This window comes from Anabrus simplex, chromosome 12, assembly GCF_040414725.1.
Source record: "Anabrus simplex isolate iqAnaSimp1 chromosome 12, ASM4041472v1, whole genome shotgun sequence".
NCBI lineage: Eukaryota > Metazoa > Arthropoda > Insecta > Orthoptera > Tettigoniidae > Anabrus > Anabrus simplex.
Genome location: NC_090276.1, coordinates 72,965,902 through 72,988,414, shown reverse-complemented (window position 1 = coordinate 72,988,414; position 22,513 = coordinate 72,965,902). Strand labels below are relative to the sequence as shown.

At 40.7% G+C, this 22,513-nt stretch overlaps 1 protein-coding gene across 3 annotated transcripts in view; it reads right to left on the bottom strand.

Annotated features, from left to right (window-relative positions):
- LOC136884434 (protein scribble homolog) overlaps positions 1 to 22,513 on the bottom strand; it is a 261,405-nt gene that overhangs the window by 29,875 nt on the left and 209,017 nt on the right. For all 3 annotated transcript variants that reach the window (XM_067156596.2, XM_067156597.2, XM_067156598.2), the window contains one exon: positions 16,751 to 16,849. In XM_067156596.2, coding sequence (XP_067012697.2) covers positions 16,751 to 16,849 — 99 coding nt within the window. The remainder of the gene's footprint in view (positions 1 to 16,750; positions 16,850 to 22,513) is intronic.

The following is a 22,513-nucleotide window of genomic DNA, read 5'->3' as shown; positions in this document are numbered from 1 at the left end:
CGGTACCTTAGTTTTTCGAAGTGTTGGATCCCTTCCATTTTTTCTCTCTGATTAGTGTTATATAGACAATGGTTGCCTAGTTGCACAATAATCACCACCAGCACCACCATCCCAACTTCATCAGGAGGGAGGGCTTCAATGAATTTGCTTTATATCACACCAATACCCTTAGGGCTTACAGTGATGATGGGATAGGGAGAGGGTACGAGCAGGAAGGAAGAGACCATGGCCTTAGGAATAGCCCCATCATTTGCCTGCTGTGAAAATGGGAAACCACGAAAAACTAATCTTAAAGGATGCCAACAATGGGGTTCGAACCCACCCTTTCCCGAATGCAATCCGACAGCTACACGTCCCAAACCACTCGGCCACTCATGAGGTAGGATAAGGAGGAAGCCAGAAAAACATGCGATAAGGGGTAACTGGGGTAGACTAAATTGACGATATCCCCTGAGTTTTGCAAGAGGTGACTGAAACAGAATCCTAGAGGTATATCTGACCTTTCTTGGTCCTCTGACACTGACAGTATTACATTTGCAAGTTCCAGGGTGTTGTCATTTTCATGCTGAAGGCTTTTCCCTTACTTTGGCTCATACTGTTGTCAGATTCTATCTCAGCTGCTGAGTGACCACTGTAAGTTCTAAGAAAGTGAAAGCTCTAGTTGCTGTCAGTGCTTCTACTCCTATTCATATGACATTCCTCCACATTGTGAGGCTCGAGAATAGGAATAGAACACTACTTCTGTACCTTTAGACGGCATTCTTACTATTCACTGAATATTTATACATTTCTTCAGCAGATATAATTTAACTCCTGAAATTGAATGCCTGTAGATAGGTATCGTCTAGCTATGGTGCAGATACATTTTCATATTTCTTTCAAACATGAAAAAAAGATATTCATAGCATGTATGTTATATCCAAACCAAACCCCGTGGCACTAGAGCCCTTGAAGGGCCTTGGCCAACAAAGCGATCGCTGCTCAGCCCGAAGGCCTGCAGATTACGAGGTGTCGTGTGGTCAGCATGACGAATCCCCTCGGCCGTTATTCTTGGCTTTCTAGACCGGGGCCGCTATCTCACCGTCAGATAGCTCCTCAATTCTAATCACGTAGGCTGAGTGGACCTCGAACCAGCCCTCAGGTCCAAGTAAAAATCCCTGACCTGGCCACGAATCGTACCTGGGGCCTCCGGGTAAGAGGCAAGCTGGCTATCCCTACACCACGGGGCCGGCGTATGTTATATCAGTTTACTCAAAATATTAGCAGCAGTCTTATCTATGTATCAAAAACTGACTGTCTCCCAGTGATAGCACTCAAAAGAACATTGTAAAAATTAAAAACCATTTTTCTTCAAATTCCAACTTGAGAAACTACTGCAAAAGTAACTGTACAATAATTTCAATATATATAAAATGTACACAATTTTATACTGATCTGGAAAATATATACAAGTTCCACAACAGTTACTCTCTAAATAATACCACTGCTCAACATCAGCTGCTGTGTAAAAACCCAAAAGTACGAAAATGAAACAATGCCAGGTTCGTACACAAATAGCAGTCTGAGTACCAACTAGGAATGTGAAATTACAAGCATAAAATAAAGCCTGTAATCTCCACAACTGAAGACATTAAAAATTGATCCATATATATAATCAAATAAAAGAGATTTAATTGATTCGTGGTAACGGATGCAATGGATTGTACAATTTGATGCTATCACATCAGAAAGAGGGTCCTATGGTTAAAGACATACAACCTATATACTCCACAATCTCTTAACAATTTCCTTTAGAAAATTCCTTCTTTCCCCCCTCCTTTTTCTCTCTCAATTATTGCCTTTCTTCAGGCTACTTGGGTTCAGACTTCTCTGTGGGGTGAGGGCATCATTAAAGGCAACTAAAATTGGACCCAGAGGCTTTCATCTTGGGAACATGGGTTGATAACCATGGGTACCCTAGCTGAATCTGGCATTGCTTCCAATTGTGTCATACTTCTGCTGTCATCTTTCCTATCTGACCTCCCTGAGGCAACTCTTGCTCCTTTCTGGCCCCAACATGCCTGGGGAGTCTTTCATTTTCTCGCCCTTCGTGACCTTTCCCTTTCGTTTGCCGATACCTTCATTCTTCGAAGTGTTAGCCCTCTTCCATTTTCCTACTGATTAGAGTTAACAGAGGATGGTTGTACTTTGTCCCAAACAACTTAGGGCTGAAGACCTAACAGACAGACAAACTAAGACTACTTCCTGTGGAAATAAAACTAATCTTTTCATGCCAACTCCATTACTCCTGTTTTCATCCCATTAACCATAACATAAATTCCAAAACTACAACTAAATGAGAAGTTATGTGCATTTTAATTTATTAACTGGTCATTTAGGACATCATAAAGAATATCCAGAGGTGGTAATTCAAACACAAGTACATTCCCCTAGAAATTCCTACACATAAAATTATATTTATAATTCGCGGATTTATTAAATCTTTTATCTATCTACTGATTTCATTAATTTATAACTGATATAACAAAAAATTCATTAATACACCATATTTTCCTTAGTGCAATGTCAGTAATTGTAAGTAATTCTAAAAATAATGAATAATGTACTGTACATTATTTCCATGAGTTTACAGTTATTCGGGGACAGCTGCAGGAAAAAGAAAGCTTTCATCTTCTGGTATGCATCTGCTCTCCTCATTACCTACCTAATTCGTGTGCACATACAGTACATCTCCAATCCCCTCCCTCACTAACAGCTTTATTACAGTACTGAAGTTAGTGGCCACTCGGCTGTTCTTCCCCCTCTAGGTGGGAGCGATAGAATTACAGTTATATATAATAGGCGACTAAAAGGGGCCCAAGGGGTTGACAACCACGAGTCCTGGTATTGCTTCCAGTTGTGCCAGGCTCCTCACTTTTATCTATATTATCCGACCTCCTTTGGTCAAGTTCTGTTTCTTTCCGACCATGACCGTACGAGGTTACAAGGCCTAGAGAGTCTCATTTTTATGCCATTTGTGGCCCTTGTCTTCCTTTGACCAATACCTTCATTTTTCTGTATTATTAAAATATTTTTCTAGTACATAGAGACTTTAGTGGGAAATTGTGGTTATCCAGATTGGTAATGTCTGAACGCTTTCCTTAACTTCAGCAGCCTGATAAATTGCTAATAAAGCCCTTATGCTGCTCCTTTACATAATAATTACAGCACATTAAAACACTTTAATAGCATGATTCAAACACAATTATGACAATAACATAACAACACCTAAATGAAGTAGCAGCAGCAACACCAAAAATGTAATTACTGTACTTATTGCAGGCTATTACCATCAAAATGAATACTGTATCTGCAATTAAACAGGAAGTACACACTCACAGCATAGCTCTGAATGATCACTAATCCAGCCTTCTTCATGCTGTTCCTCATGGAGCATACAAGCACACTGCAGGCAGTAACAACAGTGAGCTGATAAGACCTGCTTCTTAATCACCGTACTGTTCGGCTAATCTGGAGACATTATTTGGTTCCTGGAATGTGTGCACTAGAGGAGGACAGCAGCTTACAATGACTCCAGGTGCCACTGATAACATTCTTTAAATATTTGTACATACCTATAAAGGTTGTACAGTCCCCCACCAAAACTACTAGCTTCTTTCAAGCCTTTCCATGAATGCCACCTGCTGATTGCCCTATGTGAAGATAAGATACAGCATATTTAGCAGATCCCCCAGGGTCCCACAATTTGGAGATATATAATGGTATAGTATTTTCTTTTTTCCTCTCAAAACAATAATCACCACCAATGAGCATGGTTTTTCATTCAGATACCCCATCTGTTGTAAGATGCAAGAACATGTAATAGATGAGAAAAATGTTCCACCGATCAATACACCGATCAATGTATTGATCGGTGGAACATTTTTCTCATCTATTACATTGAATCCAATCAATACGGAATATGAAACTTATAAATAATAAGATGCAAGAACATAAGCAAAAAGTCAAGGTCTCTCAACTTTGGCCTCCCTGTGCATGGTGCTGGAAAGTAATGCACACACTATCCCCTACTGTCATAAGAGGTGACTAAAAGGGACCCCAGTTGCTCATAACTTGGGAGCATAGTTTGGCAATCTGGGGGCCTTGAGCTGAGTCCTGACATTGCATACACTTACTTGGCTCCTCACTTTCATTTTCCCTACCCAACCTTCCTTGTTCAATTCCTATTCTCACTGGGCGAGTGGGCCGTGCGCGTAGAGGCGCGCGGCTGTGAGCTTGCATCCGGGAGATAGTAGGTTCGAATCCCACTATCGGCAGCCCTCAAAATGGTTTTCCATGGTTTCCCATTTTCACACCAGGCAAATGCTGGGGCTGTACCTTAATTAAGGCCACGGCCGCTTCCTTCCAACTCCTAGGCCTTTCCTGTCCCATCATCGCCATAAGACCTATCTGTGTCGGTGTTACGTAAAGCCCCTAGCAAAAATAAATAAATAAAAAAATCCTGTTCTCATCTGACCTCTTTGATATGAGGTTTGCAAGACCTAGCCCCTTTGTGGCTGTACCCTTTATCCTGTCAATAGCTCTGTTCTTCTAAAGATCAAAACTCTTCTGTCTTTCCCTTGTGGTTAGCATTAAAAGAAGATATTTATCCAGTTGTACTTCTCCTTGAAGTGGCAACCACAACCATTATACCACCTTTTATTAATGTTGAAAAACGTAAAATTAAGCAAGTTCCTCAATTGTGTTGAAAATTGAAGGGCTAAAGGGCCCAGAAAGGTTTCAAATTGTGGGTCTTGGATAGCTCTATCAAACTAAAGAAACAAATTTTGAAAATCAGTTCTGGCCTAAATACAGTTCCAAAAAATCAGCCTAAAATTGCTTGTTTCCTTACTAGTTTTCGTTTTGATTCAAAACCTAGCCAGATTAACTTATTTAAATAATTCTTTCCTTAATGTGTTCTTTGGTTCAATACCCTCAGGCATTTTTTGCTTTTTTATAAAATGTCCACACCGAATGTAGTTATAAGGGCTTAAGTGAAACTCTGCATTGACTCACATTAGCACTCGCAGTGGTAGAAAAAGGCAAACTGCTACTCTGATTGACTGGATAACGATGATTAAGAAAAGGATTGTAATTTTTAGGAATAAATAAAGACTATATTCTCATATTTTATTATATTTTTTACCTAAAATTCATAGCTCATAACCCTAGGATATTTTCAACATTGACTTGCTTACGTGAAGGACTAGACCTGTGGATTTTTTTTTTTTTTTTTTTTTTTTTGAAGAGTTAGAACTCCTCTTCCAATTAGACTAACAGGAGATGATTGTGATGATTGTCTAGTTGTACTTCCCATTAAAACAATTATCATAATGACTTCAATTAATATTGCAAGGAGATTAATATGTTCAGCCTAGTTAAACTGCAATCACCGCTACCATCACAACCTATGGAGAGGAGCCGGAAACACCCAGTCAAGATAAGCACATCATCCTGCTGACAGTACAATGTAGATTGTATCTGTTAGAGAGCGAGAGAGTTATGACGTAACGCACCGCACTTCTTTATCAGGGCGTTGGACGAAATACCAGATAAGATTAGAACTATTCTGTTTATTCTTTCGTCAAGGAATGTATACATCTAAGATAACCATAAGAGGGTATCAGAGATGATCTCAATTGTTAACATGAAAGTAATCACTGTTATCTAATTTAGCTAATTTCTTAGCAGGTCATTTACTAAGAAGTACTACAAGACACTGAACATCAAGTCCTCAGAACCACATCTGTAACGGCCCAGAGTGGAGTCTGATAGTGCTTCAACGTAGCTGCGTGCACTGTTCTTATCATCCTTGTGTCCCTCAATGAGGATATCTCTTTTCTTCAAGCCCCTGTGGGTGGGGACGGTAGAATAACACTCACGGTATCCTCTGCCTGCCATAAGAGGTGACTAAAAAGGGGCCTATGGGCTCTGAACTTTGGAGCATGGATTGGCGACCACGGGGCCTTAGTTGAGTCCTGGCACTGCTTCCACTTACTTGTGCCAAACTCCTCACTTTCATTTATCCTATCCGACCTCCCTTGGTAAGCTCTTGTTCTTTTCTGACCCTAACAGTATTAGGTTTGCGAGGGCTAGGGAGTCTTTCATTTTCACGCCCTTCGTGGTCCTTGTCTTACTTTGGCAGATACCTTCATTTTTCGAAGTGTCGGATCCCTTCCATTTTTTCCCTCTGATTAGTGTTATATAGAGGATGGTTGCCCAGTTGTACTTCCTCTTAAAACAATAATCACCACCACTACCACCGACAATAGTAGATCCCCCTGTGGGTGGGGGCGGTAGAATAACACCCACAGTATCCCCTGCCTGTCGTAAGAGGCGACTAAAAGGGGCCCCAGGGGCTCTGAACTTTGGAGCGTGGGTTGGCGACCACGGGGCCTTAGCTGAGTCCTGGCATTGCTTCCACTTACTTGTGCCAAGCTCCTCACTTTCATCTATCCTATCCGACCTCCCTTGGTCAACTCTTGTTCTTTTCCGACCCCGACGCTATTAGGTTTGCGAGGGCTAGGGAGTCTTTCATTTTCACGCCCTTCGTGGCCCTTGTCTTCTTTTGGCCGATATCTTCATTTTTCGAAGTGTCGGACCCCTTCCCCTTTTTCCCTCTGATTAGTGTTAGATAGAGGATGGTTGCCTAGTTGTACTTCCTCTTAAAGCAATAATCACCACCACCACCACCACCACCTTAGCTGAGTCCTGGCATTGCTTCCACTTACTTGTGCCAGGCTCCTCACTTTCATCTATCCTATCCAACCTCCCTTGGTCAACTCTTGTTCTCTTCTGACTCCGATGCTATTAGGTTTGCGAGGGCTAGGGAGTCTTTCGTTTTCACGTCCTTCGTGGCCCTTGTCTTACTTTGGCTGATAGCTTCATTTTTCGAAGTGTCGGACCCCTTCCATTTCTCTCTCTGATTAGTGTTATATAGAGGATGGTTACCTAGTTGTACTTCCTCTTAAAACAATAATCACCACCACCTGACAGTATTAGAACACTCGAGGCCTAGAAAGTCTTTCATTTTCACGCCCTTCATGGACCTTCTCTTTCTTTGGCCGATTTCTTCAGTTTTAAAAGTGTCGGATCCCTTCCATTCTTTCTCTCTGATTAGTGTTATATAGAGGATGGTTGCCCAGTTGTACTTCCTCTTAAAACAATAATCTCCACCACCACCTCCCTTGACCCTCTGTGGGTAGGGGCAGTAGAATAACAGTCACAGTATCCCATGTCTATCATAAGAGGTGACTAAAGGTCTTCAGTGTCTGTGAACTAGGCAGCATGGATTGGCAACCACAGGGCCCTTAGCTGAGTCCAGGAATTGTTTCCACTTGTTCCAGGTTCCTCACTTTCATCTATCCTGTCCGACCTCCCATGGTCAGTTCTTTTATTTTCCAACCCCGCCGGTATAAGAGCACTCGAGGCCTAGGAAGTCCTTCATTTTCATGCCTTTCATGGTCGTTGTCTTCCTTTGGCCGATACCTTCATTTTTTGAAGTGTCAGATCTCTTCCTTCTTTTCTCTCTGATTAGTTTTATACCAGTATACAGAATGGTTGCCTAGTTGTACTTCCTCATAAAACATTAATCACCATCATCACCACCTCTTCTGTCTGTAGCATATATACTGCAGAACTTTTTGCCAATTTTGAAGTTCCGCAAGTTGTGCTGAGTCACCAACAAGGTCATTTGTTCATCTGTACCAACGCATTAAGTTCATTGCAGTCCACAGATTTGTGTTTCCCATAACACCCACGTGTGCAGCAAATTCATGACCTAGCCAGATTGATCAATGCTGGTACCAGAACCCCTTTTGTGTGGCTTCCTAGCCACATGCGGATTAGAGGCAACAAACTTGCAGATCAAGCTGCAAAGGAAGTGGTAGTTTTCTCACCTAGACCTATGAAAGAACCTCCAAGAGATATTTGTTCTCAGTTATGCCAAACCATCTTGGTGTCCTGGGAATCAAAGTAGCTGGCTACCCAAACTCCAACAAGCAGAGAGCAATTAAGAAGCAACTGCAGTGTGGTGATCCTCCTTCCGGCCTTCATGGAGAGAGGCTGTAGTTTTATGTACGGTGCCCCCTGTGGGTGGGGGCGGTAGAATAACACCCACAGTATCCCCTGCCTGTTGTAAGAGGCGACTAAAAGGGGCCCCAGGGGCTCTGAACTATGGAGCGTGGGTTGGCGACCACGGGGCCCTCAGCTGAGTCCTGGCATTGCTTCCACTTACTTGTGCCAGGCTCCTCACTTTTATCTATCCTATCCGACCTCCCTTGGTCAACTCTTGTTCTTTTCCGACCCCGACGCTATTAGGTTTGCGAGGGCTAGGGAGTCTTTCATTTTCACGCCCTTCGTGGCCCTTGTCTTCCTTTGGCCGATACCTTCATTTTTCGAAGTGTCGGACCCCTTCCTTTCTTCTCTCTGATTAGTGTTATATAGAGGATGGTTGCCTAGTTGTACTTCCTCTTAAAACAATAATCACCACCTTATGTACGCTGAAGACAGGTCATCTATCTCTCTGGCCTAAGACGGAACCTAATTCTACAGGGAATACTTGAATTCATATTAGCCGATGATGCGAATACCGTGATCTTGTTGTTCGCTCTATTTATGAGAGTGGATTAAGGGCATGTAAATTTCAAGAAGCAGCAGTTCGCACACCATATGGCGACAATGAATGCTTTAAAATTGAAAAGGATGTTCGTCAAGGCTGCATTCTTTCACCACTCCTTTTCAATCTGTATGCAGAAATAATTATGTGGAAGTTAAATTTAGAGGAACTCAACATTGATGTGAAGAACTATAAACAATTTGAGATATGCTGATGAAACAACCTTGCTGGCAGAAACAGAAGAAGATCTAAAGCTTTAATTTCCTGCCTCAAGGATGAAAATGAAAAAATGGGCCTCTATCTCAACATTAAAATGACCAAAGTTATGACTATGGATGAGTGTGGTACAGTTTGTCTAAAGCTAAATGGGGATGAGATACAGAGTGTGAAGGATTTCATCTTCTTGGGAGCTAAAATCAAAGTGGAGATTGCAGTCCTGATATCAAAAGACGGATTTCGCTTGGATGTATTGCTATGATGACTATGTCCCCAATCTGGAAGAGCAGAGATATCAGTTTGGCTACCAAGTACGGATTAGTCAATGCGATTATATTCCCACTGTTCATGTATGGATGTGACAGCTGGATGCTGAAACAGGCAGACAAGAGGAAGATCGACACTTTTGAGCTCTGGTGTTGACGAAGACTCTTACGAATACTGCAAAAATCACCAATAAGGCAGTTTCAGAGTGCATCAAACCCTGTATGTCATTGGTTGGTATGACCATGAACCTGAGACTAGCATATATTGGCTGTTTCCACCTGTGGGTGGGGGCAGTAGAATAACACCCACGGTATCCCCTGCCTGACGTAAGAGGCGAATAAAAGGGGCCTCAGGGGCTCTGAAGTTTGGAGCGTGGGTTGGCGACCACGGGGCCCTTAGCCGAGTCCTGGCATTGCTTCCACTTGCCCCAGGGGCTCTGAACTATGGAGCGTGGGTTGGCGACCACGGGGCCCTTAGCTGAGTCCTGGCATTGCTTCCACTTACTTGTGCCAGGCTCCTCACTTTTATCTATCCTATCCGACCTCTCTTGGTCAACTCTTGTTCTTTTCTGACCCCAACGCTATTAGGTTTGCGAGGGCTAGGGAGTCTTTCATTTACACGCCCTTCATGGCCCTTGTCTTCCTATGGCCGATATCTTCATTTTTCGAAGTGTCGGATCCCTTCCAGTTTTCCCTCTAATTAGTGTTATATAGAGGATGGTTGCCCAGTTGTACTTCCTCTTAAAACAATAATCACCACCACCGCTTCCACTTACTTGTGCCAGGCTCCTCACTTTCATCTTTTCTATCTGACCTCTCTTAGTCAACTCTTGTTCTTTTCTGAACCTAACGCTATTAGGTTTGCGAGGGCTAGGGAGTCTTTCATTTTCATGCCCTTCGTGGCCCTTGTCTTTCTTTGACCGATATCTTCATTTCCCTCTGATTAGTGTTATGTAGAGGATGGTTGCCTAGTTGTACTTCCTCTTAAAACAATAATCACCACCACCACCACCATTGGCCGATACCTTCATTTTTCAAAGTGTCGGATCCCTTCCCTTTTGTCCTCTCTGATTAGTGTTATATAGAGGATGGTTGCCTAGTTGTACTTCCTCTTAAAACAGTAATCACCACCATCACCACTTTGGCTAAGTTATGTGTTCAGATACGTTGGAAAAAACAATCATGCTAGGAATGATCAGCGGTGCAAGAAGACCAGGTCACCAGAGGACTCGTTGGTTAGACACCATTGAAACAGACACCATGCTCACCCTGGAACAACTGAACGAGGCAGTGTAAACAGGACAACTCGGAGAGCGCTAGTTTATGGAATTGCCCAGGGTCGGATTCGAATGAATGGAAGACATCATAATCAAATTTCAAATGTTGTGTTACTCTTGAGGGGCTGATGTCCATTTTGGCTCAATAAAATAATTTATCTTTTAATTTTTTTACTTAATTTCCAAATATATAACTGTTAGGTTTTCTTATTGATGCTGAAATGGGTTTATTTATCACTTCTTTTATATCACTTTGCAATGTGTTAATCGGGCATAAGCAATAAATTTCATAAATTGCCATACATTTAAATTTAAATAAATTTCAATAAATTGAGAGTAAACTGTATTGATTAGGTGGATAATAAACTAAAGTTTTTGTAAAAAAGTAAGCATTGGTTGGGTTGCGTTTGCTCTCTTGTATTCCACTGTTGCTAATGAATTTGTTACATTTTGTATGTATTCATCTTTTCTCATTGTGATCACAGTGTTCTCTTTATCTGCCTTTGTGATAGTTAGAATATTTTTAAAAAGTTTTTAGTGAGCTCTGAGTTTTAAAATTTGGTTGGTTTGCTGATTATGCAATTTGATTATTCTTATTGCTTCATTGGCTGCTATGTTTCTTATTGTGTGGTTATGCTGTTTAACATCAGTGACTACTAGGGCCCAGATTCATATGCATTCAAAACTCAAAACATATGCATGCACACATGCAATAAAAATGTTGAAAATATGCACTAAAAATAAAAACAAATTACACTTACCAAATGCATTATTTAATTTTAACTCAGTGTTAAATTGATAAACATGTTTCATTCCTTGCAAAGTGATGCTTGGCAGTAGGTTATCATCAGTTTTTCAACGTTTTCAGGGGTCAATGACTTTCTGTTGTCAGACAGAATTAAGTTTTACTCTGAAAATGATCATTCTACGTTGACAGACATAACTGGACAATACTTGTACACTGGCTCTGACTGCTCGGAACATTCTTCTGGTAAAGACTGCCTGATTCCATTTATGTAGTTGCTTATGGACTGAATCATCTCCAGTCCTGTGTTTGAGTCCAACACCACACTGAGTTTCCCTTTAACTTTTTCTCCATTTTCATGAGGGACACCATTTAAAAAACTAATGGTGTTAATTAACTGAAGGGATTTGTATAGGAGGTGCACTGTGATTTTCTAGGCCCTTAATAACCTTCGAATGTGACAAAAAAATGCACATGGATGAAACTGATATCTTTATATACAGTTTGAGATTCAAATGCACACTTCGCTTCATAAACACACACAGTGTGACTGTCATCAATACTTTTAACTACATTTTTCACTTGATTAAGGTTCATTAGATTTTTTATTTCATTCATAAATCTTAGATAGTCGATCACACATAAGGGAAAAATATATCTGTATATGCACTAACGTTCAAAATATGCATTTGCATATGCGCATTTTTAAAATCTCCGGGCTCTAGTGATTAGATGTTGTTTTCTGTACGATGTTCTTGGCAGTTAAATTTGAAACGTTTGGTTAATAGATTTGTTTCTTTATTTGATAAGGCTGTATTGGGTCTGTTTACAACTCTAAGGGTAAAACTCCAATTGTTTGTCAGAGCTGTTGTTGTTGTTTGCCTTAGTTTGAATATTTACCAAGATTGCTGATTTCATTATCAATTATTGCTTTTTTTATTGCTTCTTTTTTAATACAATTATACAAATAATCTTCATAGGATGTCCACTGTGTGGGGAGCCAAAAATACTTATGTTTAATTGAAGGCATAACGTTTCTTTGTTAATTTCTTGTTTCTTTTTTAATGTGAATCTTATGTAGTTTTTGTTGTGGTGCCCTTATCAAACTGTGTGCCATGCGCCTACATCCACAGTCAACACTGCAGAGTGCAGCACTGGATAATGATGTCACACCAATTTTCAGTATAAATTGGCATGCAGGTAAAGCTGCGACACATTGCTGTACGTCGACCTGTCTACACCGTACTCCAGCCACATAGGGTATCCCCATTTGAAAATGTGGTCTGGACAAGTCAACTGACACAGGTCATGAGGTTTCACCTCTGCACATGCAAGCATAACCTCAGAAGGAGCCGTAGTCTTCTTTGCTTTCAACATTCTTGTGACATATTCCCATGTCCCATTATACATTGTACAGAAGGACTTAATTCCTTACTCCTGATTTCATGTGCTTTAAGGTAGTGCTTCCCTTAATATTTGTGTTCTCGCAATGAGAATATTGTTGTGATTTAAAGCATACTCAGGAACTGAGAACAGTCATTTCTACTAATAAGCATCATTTTGTAAATAATGTACATAGTTAATTTTCATGGTCACCAGCACAGCGAGAGCAACCTTTAGTTTCAGTGCAAGTTAAAGTGAATGAATACTTGTAAACTGGTGAATCAATAAAAATGAGTTTGCTTTTGTACACAACATGACGTTTTATTAATCCATAAATTTTTGGCAGAGAGGTTGATATTTTATCAGATAACATAGTTGATTTTGTTTTAATGGGGATGTACATAGGGATGATATTTAACTCTAAACATATATAATTAAAAGCAATGGATTTGTCAACTTTATTGATTTTGAGTGATTTGGGTCTTTTCACTTTGTAGTTTGCCTCACTGGCTGAATAATGGAAGCCAGTTTTCTTTAGTTATAACTGAGAGGTTCTTCAGTCTGTCAAAGTGAAGTCAGTGTATCATAAAGTTAGAAAATACCTAAAAAATAAAATATAGTGTAACCGTAGCGGCTTGAGCACCTGGAGGACGATGTATGTGTCATCTCTCAAAGTTTCAAAAATATGGAAGAAAAGTTGAAACGCATACAAGAACACAAAGCTAGAGCAGGAATGAAGATCAACTGCAAAAAGAAAAAGGAAATACAAATAAACAGCAAAATCGATCCCGATCGGAAGTTCCAGATAAATGAACAAGAGATCGAAATGGTGGCAGAGTTTCAGTATCTAGGTAGTGTGATGGAAGAGTATGGTGGTGCCGGCGCAGATGTTAAGAGTCGCATCAAGAGGGCAAATTTCACATTTGTTCAGCTATAAGCGATATGGAAAGATGATGATGATGATAATGCTTGTTGTTTAAAGGGGCCTAACATCGAAGGTCATCGGCCCCTGATATGGAAAGCCTGTGACGTATCAACCAAGACAAAACTCCGAATTTTCCGTAGCAATGTTAAAGCGGTCCTCCTGTGTGAATGTGAGACTTGGAAAGTAACAATCAGATCACCAGAAGAGTACAGGTTTTCATCAACCGTTGCCTCAGAAGAATTCTGTGGATAAATTGGCCAGAGACCATCACAAGTGAAGAACTCTTGAACAGGACAGGAGAAACCCACATAAAGCAGCAGATAAAAAGGAGAAAATGAGGATGGATAGGTCCGAGAAAGGAGGATACCATCAAGAAAGAAGCACTTAGATGGAACCCGCAAGGAGTAAGGAAAAGAGAAAGTCCAACGATGACCTGGAGCCTGGAGGAGAAGTGTGGAGGAAGAGATCAAGGAGGAGAGCAAATCCTGGGCAGACTTACAGCTGACTGCCAGGAGACGGAACCATTGGAGGACTTTTGTTGCAGCCCTTTGCTCCGAGATGGGACACAGGATATAAGTCAAGTAAGTCAAGTGACGGCTTGATTGCACAAATAAAAATTAAAAAATTAAATTTTAAACATAGTAAAAGAAAATGTAAGGTCCAACAAAACATCGAGCACAAAACGTAAACAAACAGGACAGGAAACATGACAACTACAGAATGGATGTTGAAAGCGGCATGAAACCCTGAGAGGTAATGGAACGTAGCCTTTTGCGAAGTAACAAAACGTAGAGGGTAACTGCCCTTGGATTACACACATTTATTTTAAGAAAAAGGAAACAAATCAAAACTCAAAATTGAAAGATCTTTATAAAACGCAAATTAAAAGGTTGTTAAGAACACCTGTAGACATGTGCATAATGTTAAAAGAAATTTAATCAGTTAATTTGAAGTGACACATGATGATCAAAATGAGGGCTAATCCCAAACAAAGAGGTACAGATCACTACCTAAAACTCTTCAGTACTTATGTCAGGCGACACAGAAATACGGTGAGGGATGTTACATAATAAGTTACAAAGTTAAGAAAAACGTTATTGCCTCCGAAACTATCTTAGCTGAAAAGCAAAGTCATTTCGACAAATTTAGCGCTGAAGGTGGAACACGACGATGAACTCCTGCGTGAGAAAAAGAAATTATTTCATTTAAATGAAGTTGGAAACCAAAATAAGCGTTGAAACAGTACTTGTTCTAAGACCAGGTTTCCCACGAGGGACATGACCGCTCGCTAAGATGGTCAGATGATCAAAGGCACAGATCACACCTCGCTTCCACAGAAGGAGCAGAGTAAGATCCAAAAACAGAAAATGGTGCAACCACCAAAGAGAACCAGTCAGAAAACAGACTGCACCCTTGACTTTCACATTCACCAATTACATTAACTCTTATTTTCTCCAATCAAAATTCTCTTCGTTCTTGCTGACAAATGTTCGAGAAAAGTCTTCGTTCATGCAACAGGAAACGCGTCCAGAACTGCGCGTGTAGGTACACGCAGTTTCACAAATTTGAACAACAACAAAAAATATTAAAATTCACAGAAAAATGATAATGTTGATACAACACATAAAATCTTATACAACAATAAAAGTGTTTTTTTAAATAATTAAGAAATTTCAATCAATTCCCACTGCTGTCTTAACACTGCCACATACAGGACATGGAAGATCTTTGCAGACTTGCTTCCTAAGAGGAAAGACCTCTCAGTTATAAATGAACTAAATCAAAAGTAAAGAAGAATGGCTTCCATAATAACAATTTAATTTCCAAATTCATTCAATGAAGAAATAATTTAAGTTTATTTTCATTTTCATTTCCATTTAATTTGTTAATAGAGGATGGTTGCCTAGTTGTACTTCCTCTTAAAGTAATAATCACCACCACCATCTAGCAGTCTACTTCCTGCCTTCTAAAAGTGCCCATCCCCCTGTGGGTCAGGGCAGTAAAATAATACCCACAGTATCCCCTGCCTGTCGTAAGAGGCAACTAAATGGAGCCCTACGGGCTTTGAACTTTGGAGCATTGGTTGGCAACCACGGGGCCCTTAGCTGAGTCCTGACAATTCTTGCACTTATTTGTGCCAGGCTCCTCACTTTTATCTATCCTGTCCAACCTCCCTTGGTCGACTCTTGTTCTTTTCTGACCCCGACGATATTAGGACATTCAAGGTCAAAAGAGTCTTTCAGTTTCACGCCCTTCATGGCCCTTGTCTTTCCTTGGCTGATGCATTCATTTTTTCGAAGTGTTGGATCCCTTCCATTTTTCTGTCTGATTAGTGTTAATAGAGGATGGTTGCCTAGTTGTACTTCCTCTTAAAACAATAATAATCACCACCACCACCATCCAACCTCCTTTGATCAACTCTTCTTCTTCTCCTCCAACACTAATGGTATTAGGTTTGCTAGGCCTAGGGACTCTTTCATTTTCCTGCCCTTTTTGGCCCTTGTCTTTATATGGCCAATAGCTTGATTTTTCAATGTGTCGGACCCCTTCATTTTTCCCCCTTTGATTATTAAAGTATGGTTGCCCAGTTGTACTTCCTTTTAAAATTATAATCACCACCATCTTCTCTTCTTCATTTAAGTACTTACAGCTTAGGTTTATTTTGCTGGTGTTGTTTCTTCAAATAAGCACCACCATCAACGAGAGATTCCAGAGCAAGAATGTTCAAAATTATTATCCTCCCACTCCACCCCCCCCCTGTGGGTGGGGATGGTAGATAACACCCACGGTATCCCCTGCCTGTCATAATAGGCGACTAAAAGGGGCTCCAGGGGCTCTGAACTTTGGAGCGTGGACTGGCGACCACGGGGTCCTCAGCTGAGTCCTGGCATTGCTTCTACTTACTTGTGCCAGGCTCCTCACTTTCATCTATCCTATCTGACCTCCCTTGGTCAACTCTTGTTCTTTTCCGACCCCAATGCTATTAGGTTTGCGAGGCCTTGGGAGTCTTTCATTTTCATGCCCTTCGCGGCCCTTGTCTTCCTTTGGCCGATACCTTCATTTTTCGAAGTGTCGGACCCCTTCCATTTTTTCTCTCTGATTAGTGTTATATAGAGGATGGTTGCCTAGTTGTACTTCCTCTTAAAACAATAATCACCACCACCACCACCACTCCACCCCATGTACAAACAATGCAGCTAGAGGTAAAGAGTGCACTGTACTCTACTGAAGGATTTCTAAGAAATTTTCATTCCCACAATCAACAAAAAAAATTTAACTCACCTCAGAGTCATGATTTTCTGATGATTGTGATGAGGTCTCATCAAGTGCCTCTGAGCTTGCAAACATCTTTCTGTGAGCTTTCTTGAATTCCTCCATCAGCTGTAAAATAAACAAAAGCTTACATTACAGCGCTTACACTCAGATACTTATCAACATGCATGTCTCACCTTTCTTTAGATATCTAGACAAATTGTTTGACTGTTTTTTGGCTAAGGAAGGGATCTACCATAAGGAACATGAAAAGGAAACAAATGGCAGGTCATTGTGGAATGAAGGAGCAAGAGAAACAGGAGATAAGTCTAACATAAAAACATTGATTGTCGATTCCTTCATTGTTTGAAGGTGTGGAACACCTCATATTTCTCTTCTGATTAAGGAGGAGATGTTTATCTAGTTGTTGTTTTTCTTAAAAGAATATACCATTATCCCAGGGGAATTAAACTTCGAAGGGTTCATCGGTGACCATGGGGTACATAACTGAGTTTGGCATGGCTTCCACTTACTTATGACAGGAAACCTAGCTCTACTAGAACGAGTGAAAGCCATGTATCTCAAGAAAGTCCCCCTGTGGGTGGGGGCGGTAGAATAACACCCACGGTTTTCCCTGCCTGTCGTAAGAGGCGACTAAAAGGGGCCTCAGGGGCTCTGAACTGTGGAGCGTGGGTTGGCAACCACGGGGCCCTCAGCTGAGTCCTGGCATTGCTTCCACTTACTTGTGCCAAGCTCCTCACTTTCATCTATCCTATCCGACCTCCCTTGGTCAACTCTTGTTCTTTTCCGACCCCGACGCTATTAGGTTTGCGAGGGCTAGGGAGTCTTTCATTTTCACGCCCTTCGTGCCCCTTGTCTTTCTTTGGCCGATATCTTCATTTTTCGAAGTGTCGGATCCCTTCCCCTTTTTCCCTCTGATTAGTGTTAGATAGAGGATGGTTGCCTAGTTGTACTTCCTCTTAAAACAATAATCACCACCACCACTCTCAAGAAAGCTCTCTGCCTGGCAAAGAACGCTCCTTCAAGGTTAACCTATGAGCTGACAAGACAACCCTTCTATATATAAGATCTACGATTAAGATTATCATTGCCTTCCACGATACAATACCAAGCCTTACTTCAAGAGCTACAGGATAAAAAAAGCCAATATTTGGATAAATTTCTACCGAACAGATGCCATGATGACGTCAGAATGGAAGAATTCTGGCTATGACCTGCAACACACCATGACACACTTCGCGGTCCATGGATTTCTCTACAAAATGTGCAATAGAAAGTACTTCCACGAACCAAATGGAAAGTGTGGTTGTGAACTGTGTGGGAAAATTTGCCAACAGTATCACACAGAACTGTGCTCCAAAAGAACAGTATCTCTAGTTGAACTATGCAGTTAAGATCATTTATCTTTCCTATATGCACATTGTGTGCTATCCTCCTATAATAAAAATAAAACTTAGAAAAGCGGCTGGGATTGATAAGATTCTGGGAATACACTAAAGGCAATGGGTTGGGATATAGTACCATATCTGATGTACTTATTTCATTACTGTTTGTGCTGGGCTGAGTGGCTTAGACAGTTGACCCCAACTTGGCAGGTTCGATCCTGGCTCAGTCCAGTGGTATTTGAAGGTGCTCAAATACGTCAGCCTCATGTCAGTAGATTTACTGGCACGTGAAAGAACTCGTGCGGAACTAAATGCTGGCACCTTGGCGTTTCCGACGTAAAGCCAATAACATTATTATTACTGTTTGCATGAAGAAGATAAACTGAAGGAATGGAGAGTTGCTACGTATTCCCAGTGCACAAAGGGAAAAATAAAGCCGGTAATTACAGGCCAGGGACAATCTTACTGCACTGGAAAATCAGGATATAATGAGTCCATCATGTCAATATTATTTTTAAAAATTATTTAATATGTATAATTTAATCGTACATGTTTCGAGAAAAATTAACACTGTAATAATAATAATAATAATAATAATTGTATAGCCTCAGCTGCCTTTTCAATCTGATGCCAACTGGCTGTCTCCTTGTGCATTTTGATGTTCTGTTGTACTCTAGGCCTGCTAGATGGCCCCAGGGGCTCTGAACTTTGGAGCGTGGGTTGGCGACCACGGGGCTCTCAGCTGAGTCCTGGCATTGCTTCCACTTACTTGTGCCGGGCTCCTCACTTTCATCTGTCCTATCCGAGCTCTCTTGGTCAACTCTTGTTCTTTTCCGACCCCCACGCTATTAGGTTTGCGAGGGCTAGGGAGTCTTTCATTTTCACGCCCTTCGTGGCCCTTGCCTTTCTTTGTCCGATATCTTCATTTTTCGAAGTGTCGGTTCCCTTTCATTTTTCTTTCTGATTAGTGTTATATAGAGGATGGTTGCCTAGTTGTACTTCCTCTTAAAACAATAATCACCACCACCACCTGCTAGATGGTAGAGTAAACCGAATCTTTCTCGGGCATCTATGGCTGAGTTGTAATGAATTTTGTCGGGTAAACACCAAATGTTTCACCAGAGATCATTTACATGGCAACATCATACGGTATGGAGTGTTGAATGGACTTCTTTCCTGCCCTTAAAAAATCCAACTACCTCTACCGGGTTTGAACCCCCTATCTTAGGATCAGGAGGCCGACACTTTACCAATGATCCAGATGTTAGATGCCTTGTTTGATCCTCCTATTTGTATGTACAGTGGAACCTTGATTCTCCGTTATTGGCGGGACCACGGAAAAAAATGTACAACACGGGAAAACGGGAAATCCGGGAACGAATGAACCATCATCAATTTGGCTAAACGTCACAAAAATGAAATATGTACTGTATAATTATAATCTTACAAACACTCTTACACCAAACCAAACTACAGCTCCAATGGGCCTTTGCCTGCCAAGCGACCGCTGCTCAGCCCAAAGACCTGCAGATTACAAGGTGATGCATGGTCACCCCGCTGTGGGTGGGGCAGTAGAATAACACCCACGGTATCCCCTGCCTGTCGAAAGAGGTGACTAAAAGGGGCCCCAGGGGCTCTGAACTTTGGAGTGTGGATTGGCGACCACGGGGCCCTTAGCTGAGTCCTGGCATTGCTTCCACTTACTTGTACCAGGCTCCTCACTTTCGTCTATCCTATCCGACCTCCCTTGGTCAACTCTTGTTCTTTTCCGACCCCGACACTATTAGGTTTGTGTGGCCGTTGGTGAGCAGAAATCAGTGAAGCAACAGAAGTTCTTATTATGTAATATTATGTAAATGTAAATTTTTGGCTTTTCATCATTTTAGGTAAACAAAAACATTTAAAAAACTGAAGAATTTGTGCAAAGCAAATTATTGTATGAAGCTTTCTTATTTAAAAATTATTACATATTTAGACCTCTGAAGAAATGGACTATGAAGAAGATTTATGTTCTGTTACATTTCCTGATTTAAATTGTATTATTTTGTTAACTATGGAAAGGGATGTGGAAATTTTAAACATGACTTGTGAGGCAGGGTGTGCCACATGTAAATGGCCCTTCCTGTCGTTTTGTAATATCCGCGAAGATGAAAATTCTGCAGAAAGCATAATTCTAAAACATCACTGTCATTGGTCAAAAGTACAAGTGTTTTTATTGGCCAGTATATTAGGATATTTAATTGGTGAATGTGGCAAACTGGAGTGTTGCTATTGGTCATTTGTAATCACTCTATTTCCTGTTTGTGGCTCCTCGCGTGTGCGAGTCACTTTGTCCGCGTCTTTGAATTTTGATCACTACAGCGGGCGGGCGTGTTTAGCGCCCGTCCCGCAATGGGTCGTCAGCCGCCAAAGGTAAACGCATTTTTGCCTTATGCTATTTAAATGTTTCGGAAATTTCCCACTTAATGTAAATTAAGTAATTATGTAGAAGTTCATCTCGTGTGCCGGAGTTTCCTCTAGTTTTCCACATTTTCCAAAATAGAGCATTTATATGACTTAGCGATTATGTTAGTCCTCAACGTGTTGTTTTCAGAGGCAAACCTTCTTTTCTAAATCTAGTTGTAATTGTAAGTAAAGGATAACACTTTCTTGAATTGTGTAATTAATTTTGTTTCGTTCGAGGTTGCCTCCTTTCATTCTGTAAATTCTGAATCTCTATGTCAAAGTTTGTTCGTGACCGAAGAGCTTAATTGTTTCCCTTACACATCTTTTGTTTGTATCTCAAGTATCAGTTAATCCGCAGTTCATTTATTTGTTCATTTATAATTGTATGTTCATTTTCTTAATAATTATTTGTCTGTTGGGTGTATTATTGTAAGTCTTTTCTCCCCCATAACATTATACCTTCCATAGACCTTGTAGGGTTTCCAAACACCTTCCACTCCTCTGTCTTAGTTGTCATTTTTAGGCCTGTAAGTGTTCCTTTATATACGATTTAATATTGCGTATCGAAAGATACTCATCACGTTTCCATGTTCTGATATGAATATACCGCCACTGCATTATTTACAATTTCCTTAGTCATATTATTTCGCATTATTATTATTATTATTATTATTACTATTCTTATATTATTATTATTATGGTAACCGTAATCGTCCGGGAAGGCGGTTAAAGTTTGCGAGGGCTAGGGAGTCTTTCATTTTCACGCCCTTCGTGGCCCTTGTCTTTCTTTGACCAATATCTTCATTTTTCGAAGTGTCGGATCCCTTCTATTTTTCCCTCTGATTAGTGTTATATAGAGGATGGTTGCCTAGTTGTACTTCCTCTTTAAACAATAACCACCACCACCACCACCTGACGCATGGTCAGTGTGACGAATCATCTCGGCCATCTCACTATTAGATAGCTCCTCAATTAAAGGTAATCACGTAGGCTGAGTGGACTTGGAGCCAGCCCTCATATCCAGATAAAAATGCCTGACGTGGCCGGGAATCGAACCCGGGCCCTCCGGGTGAAGGGCAGGCAAGTTAGACCGTGGGGCCGGCTTCAAACATTCATTTCAGGTACGCGAGTTAAAAATTTTTAAACTTTACATTCAGTTTTACTGAAAACTTCGTCATTTTCCCGTGGAAACTTCTTTCAGTTCAGCAACTTATATCAGCCAAACTCTTCGAAAAATCTAATAACGCCAACCCAAACAACAATCGACCACAAGTAGTTTTTAATTCTCTAATTTAATAAAATAAAGCGTATTAGATACAAAAGCGCCCATCAGGATGGTGAAATCCTTTTTTTTTTTAAATTCTTCCATTAAAATTTGGTCACCGATATACCTGTTAGTCAGTTTCTGGAAATCTTGTACCGCGGGCGTAAATTAGGCCTTCATCGACTTTTAAAGATTGTGTTGAACCCGAGAATATGGTTTCGAATGTAAGTATTGATTCTCAAAACTTCTCGAATGCATTATATTCAATTCTGCCCATCACTAATATCTATCAAATTGGAAAGAGAAAAATATCATCAAAACTTGAGAAATTATGGTTATTCGTGACCTTGGGCACAGTTGGAAAGCGCGTTCGCTTTAAAAGTCAGTACAAGTCGGAAATGTCACAAACTTTTTAAATGTAACGTGCGGAAATAAAACTGCTGCGGTTTTTATATCATTTTAACACTAAAACGTAAAATTCCCAGTCTTAAACTAGGACCAAAACAGTAATAGGCAATCTCAAAATCTCCTATGGCTTTATGTAGGCTATGCAAGGCAAAGAGGATGTAAGGTGCAATATCTCTTCTGGCCTCGAAAGCATAATTGCATACAATAATATTAAAATACTAAGTTTGTGTTAAGAAAGAGCAGTTTCGATTCCTGCCTGAAAGCTCAGTG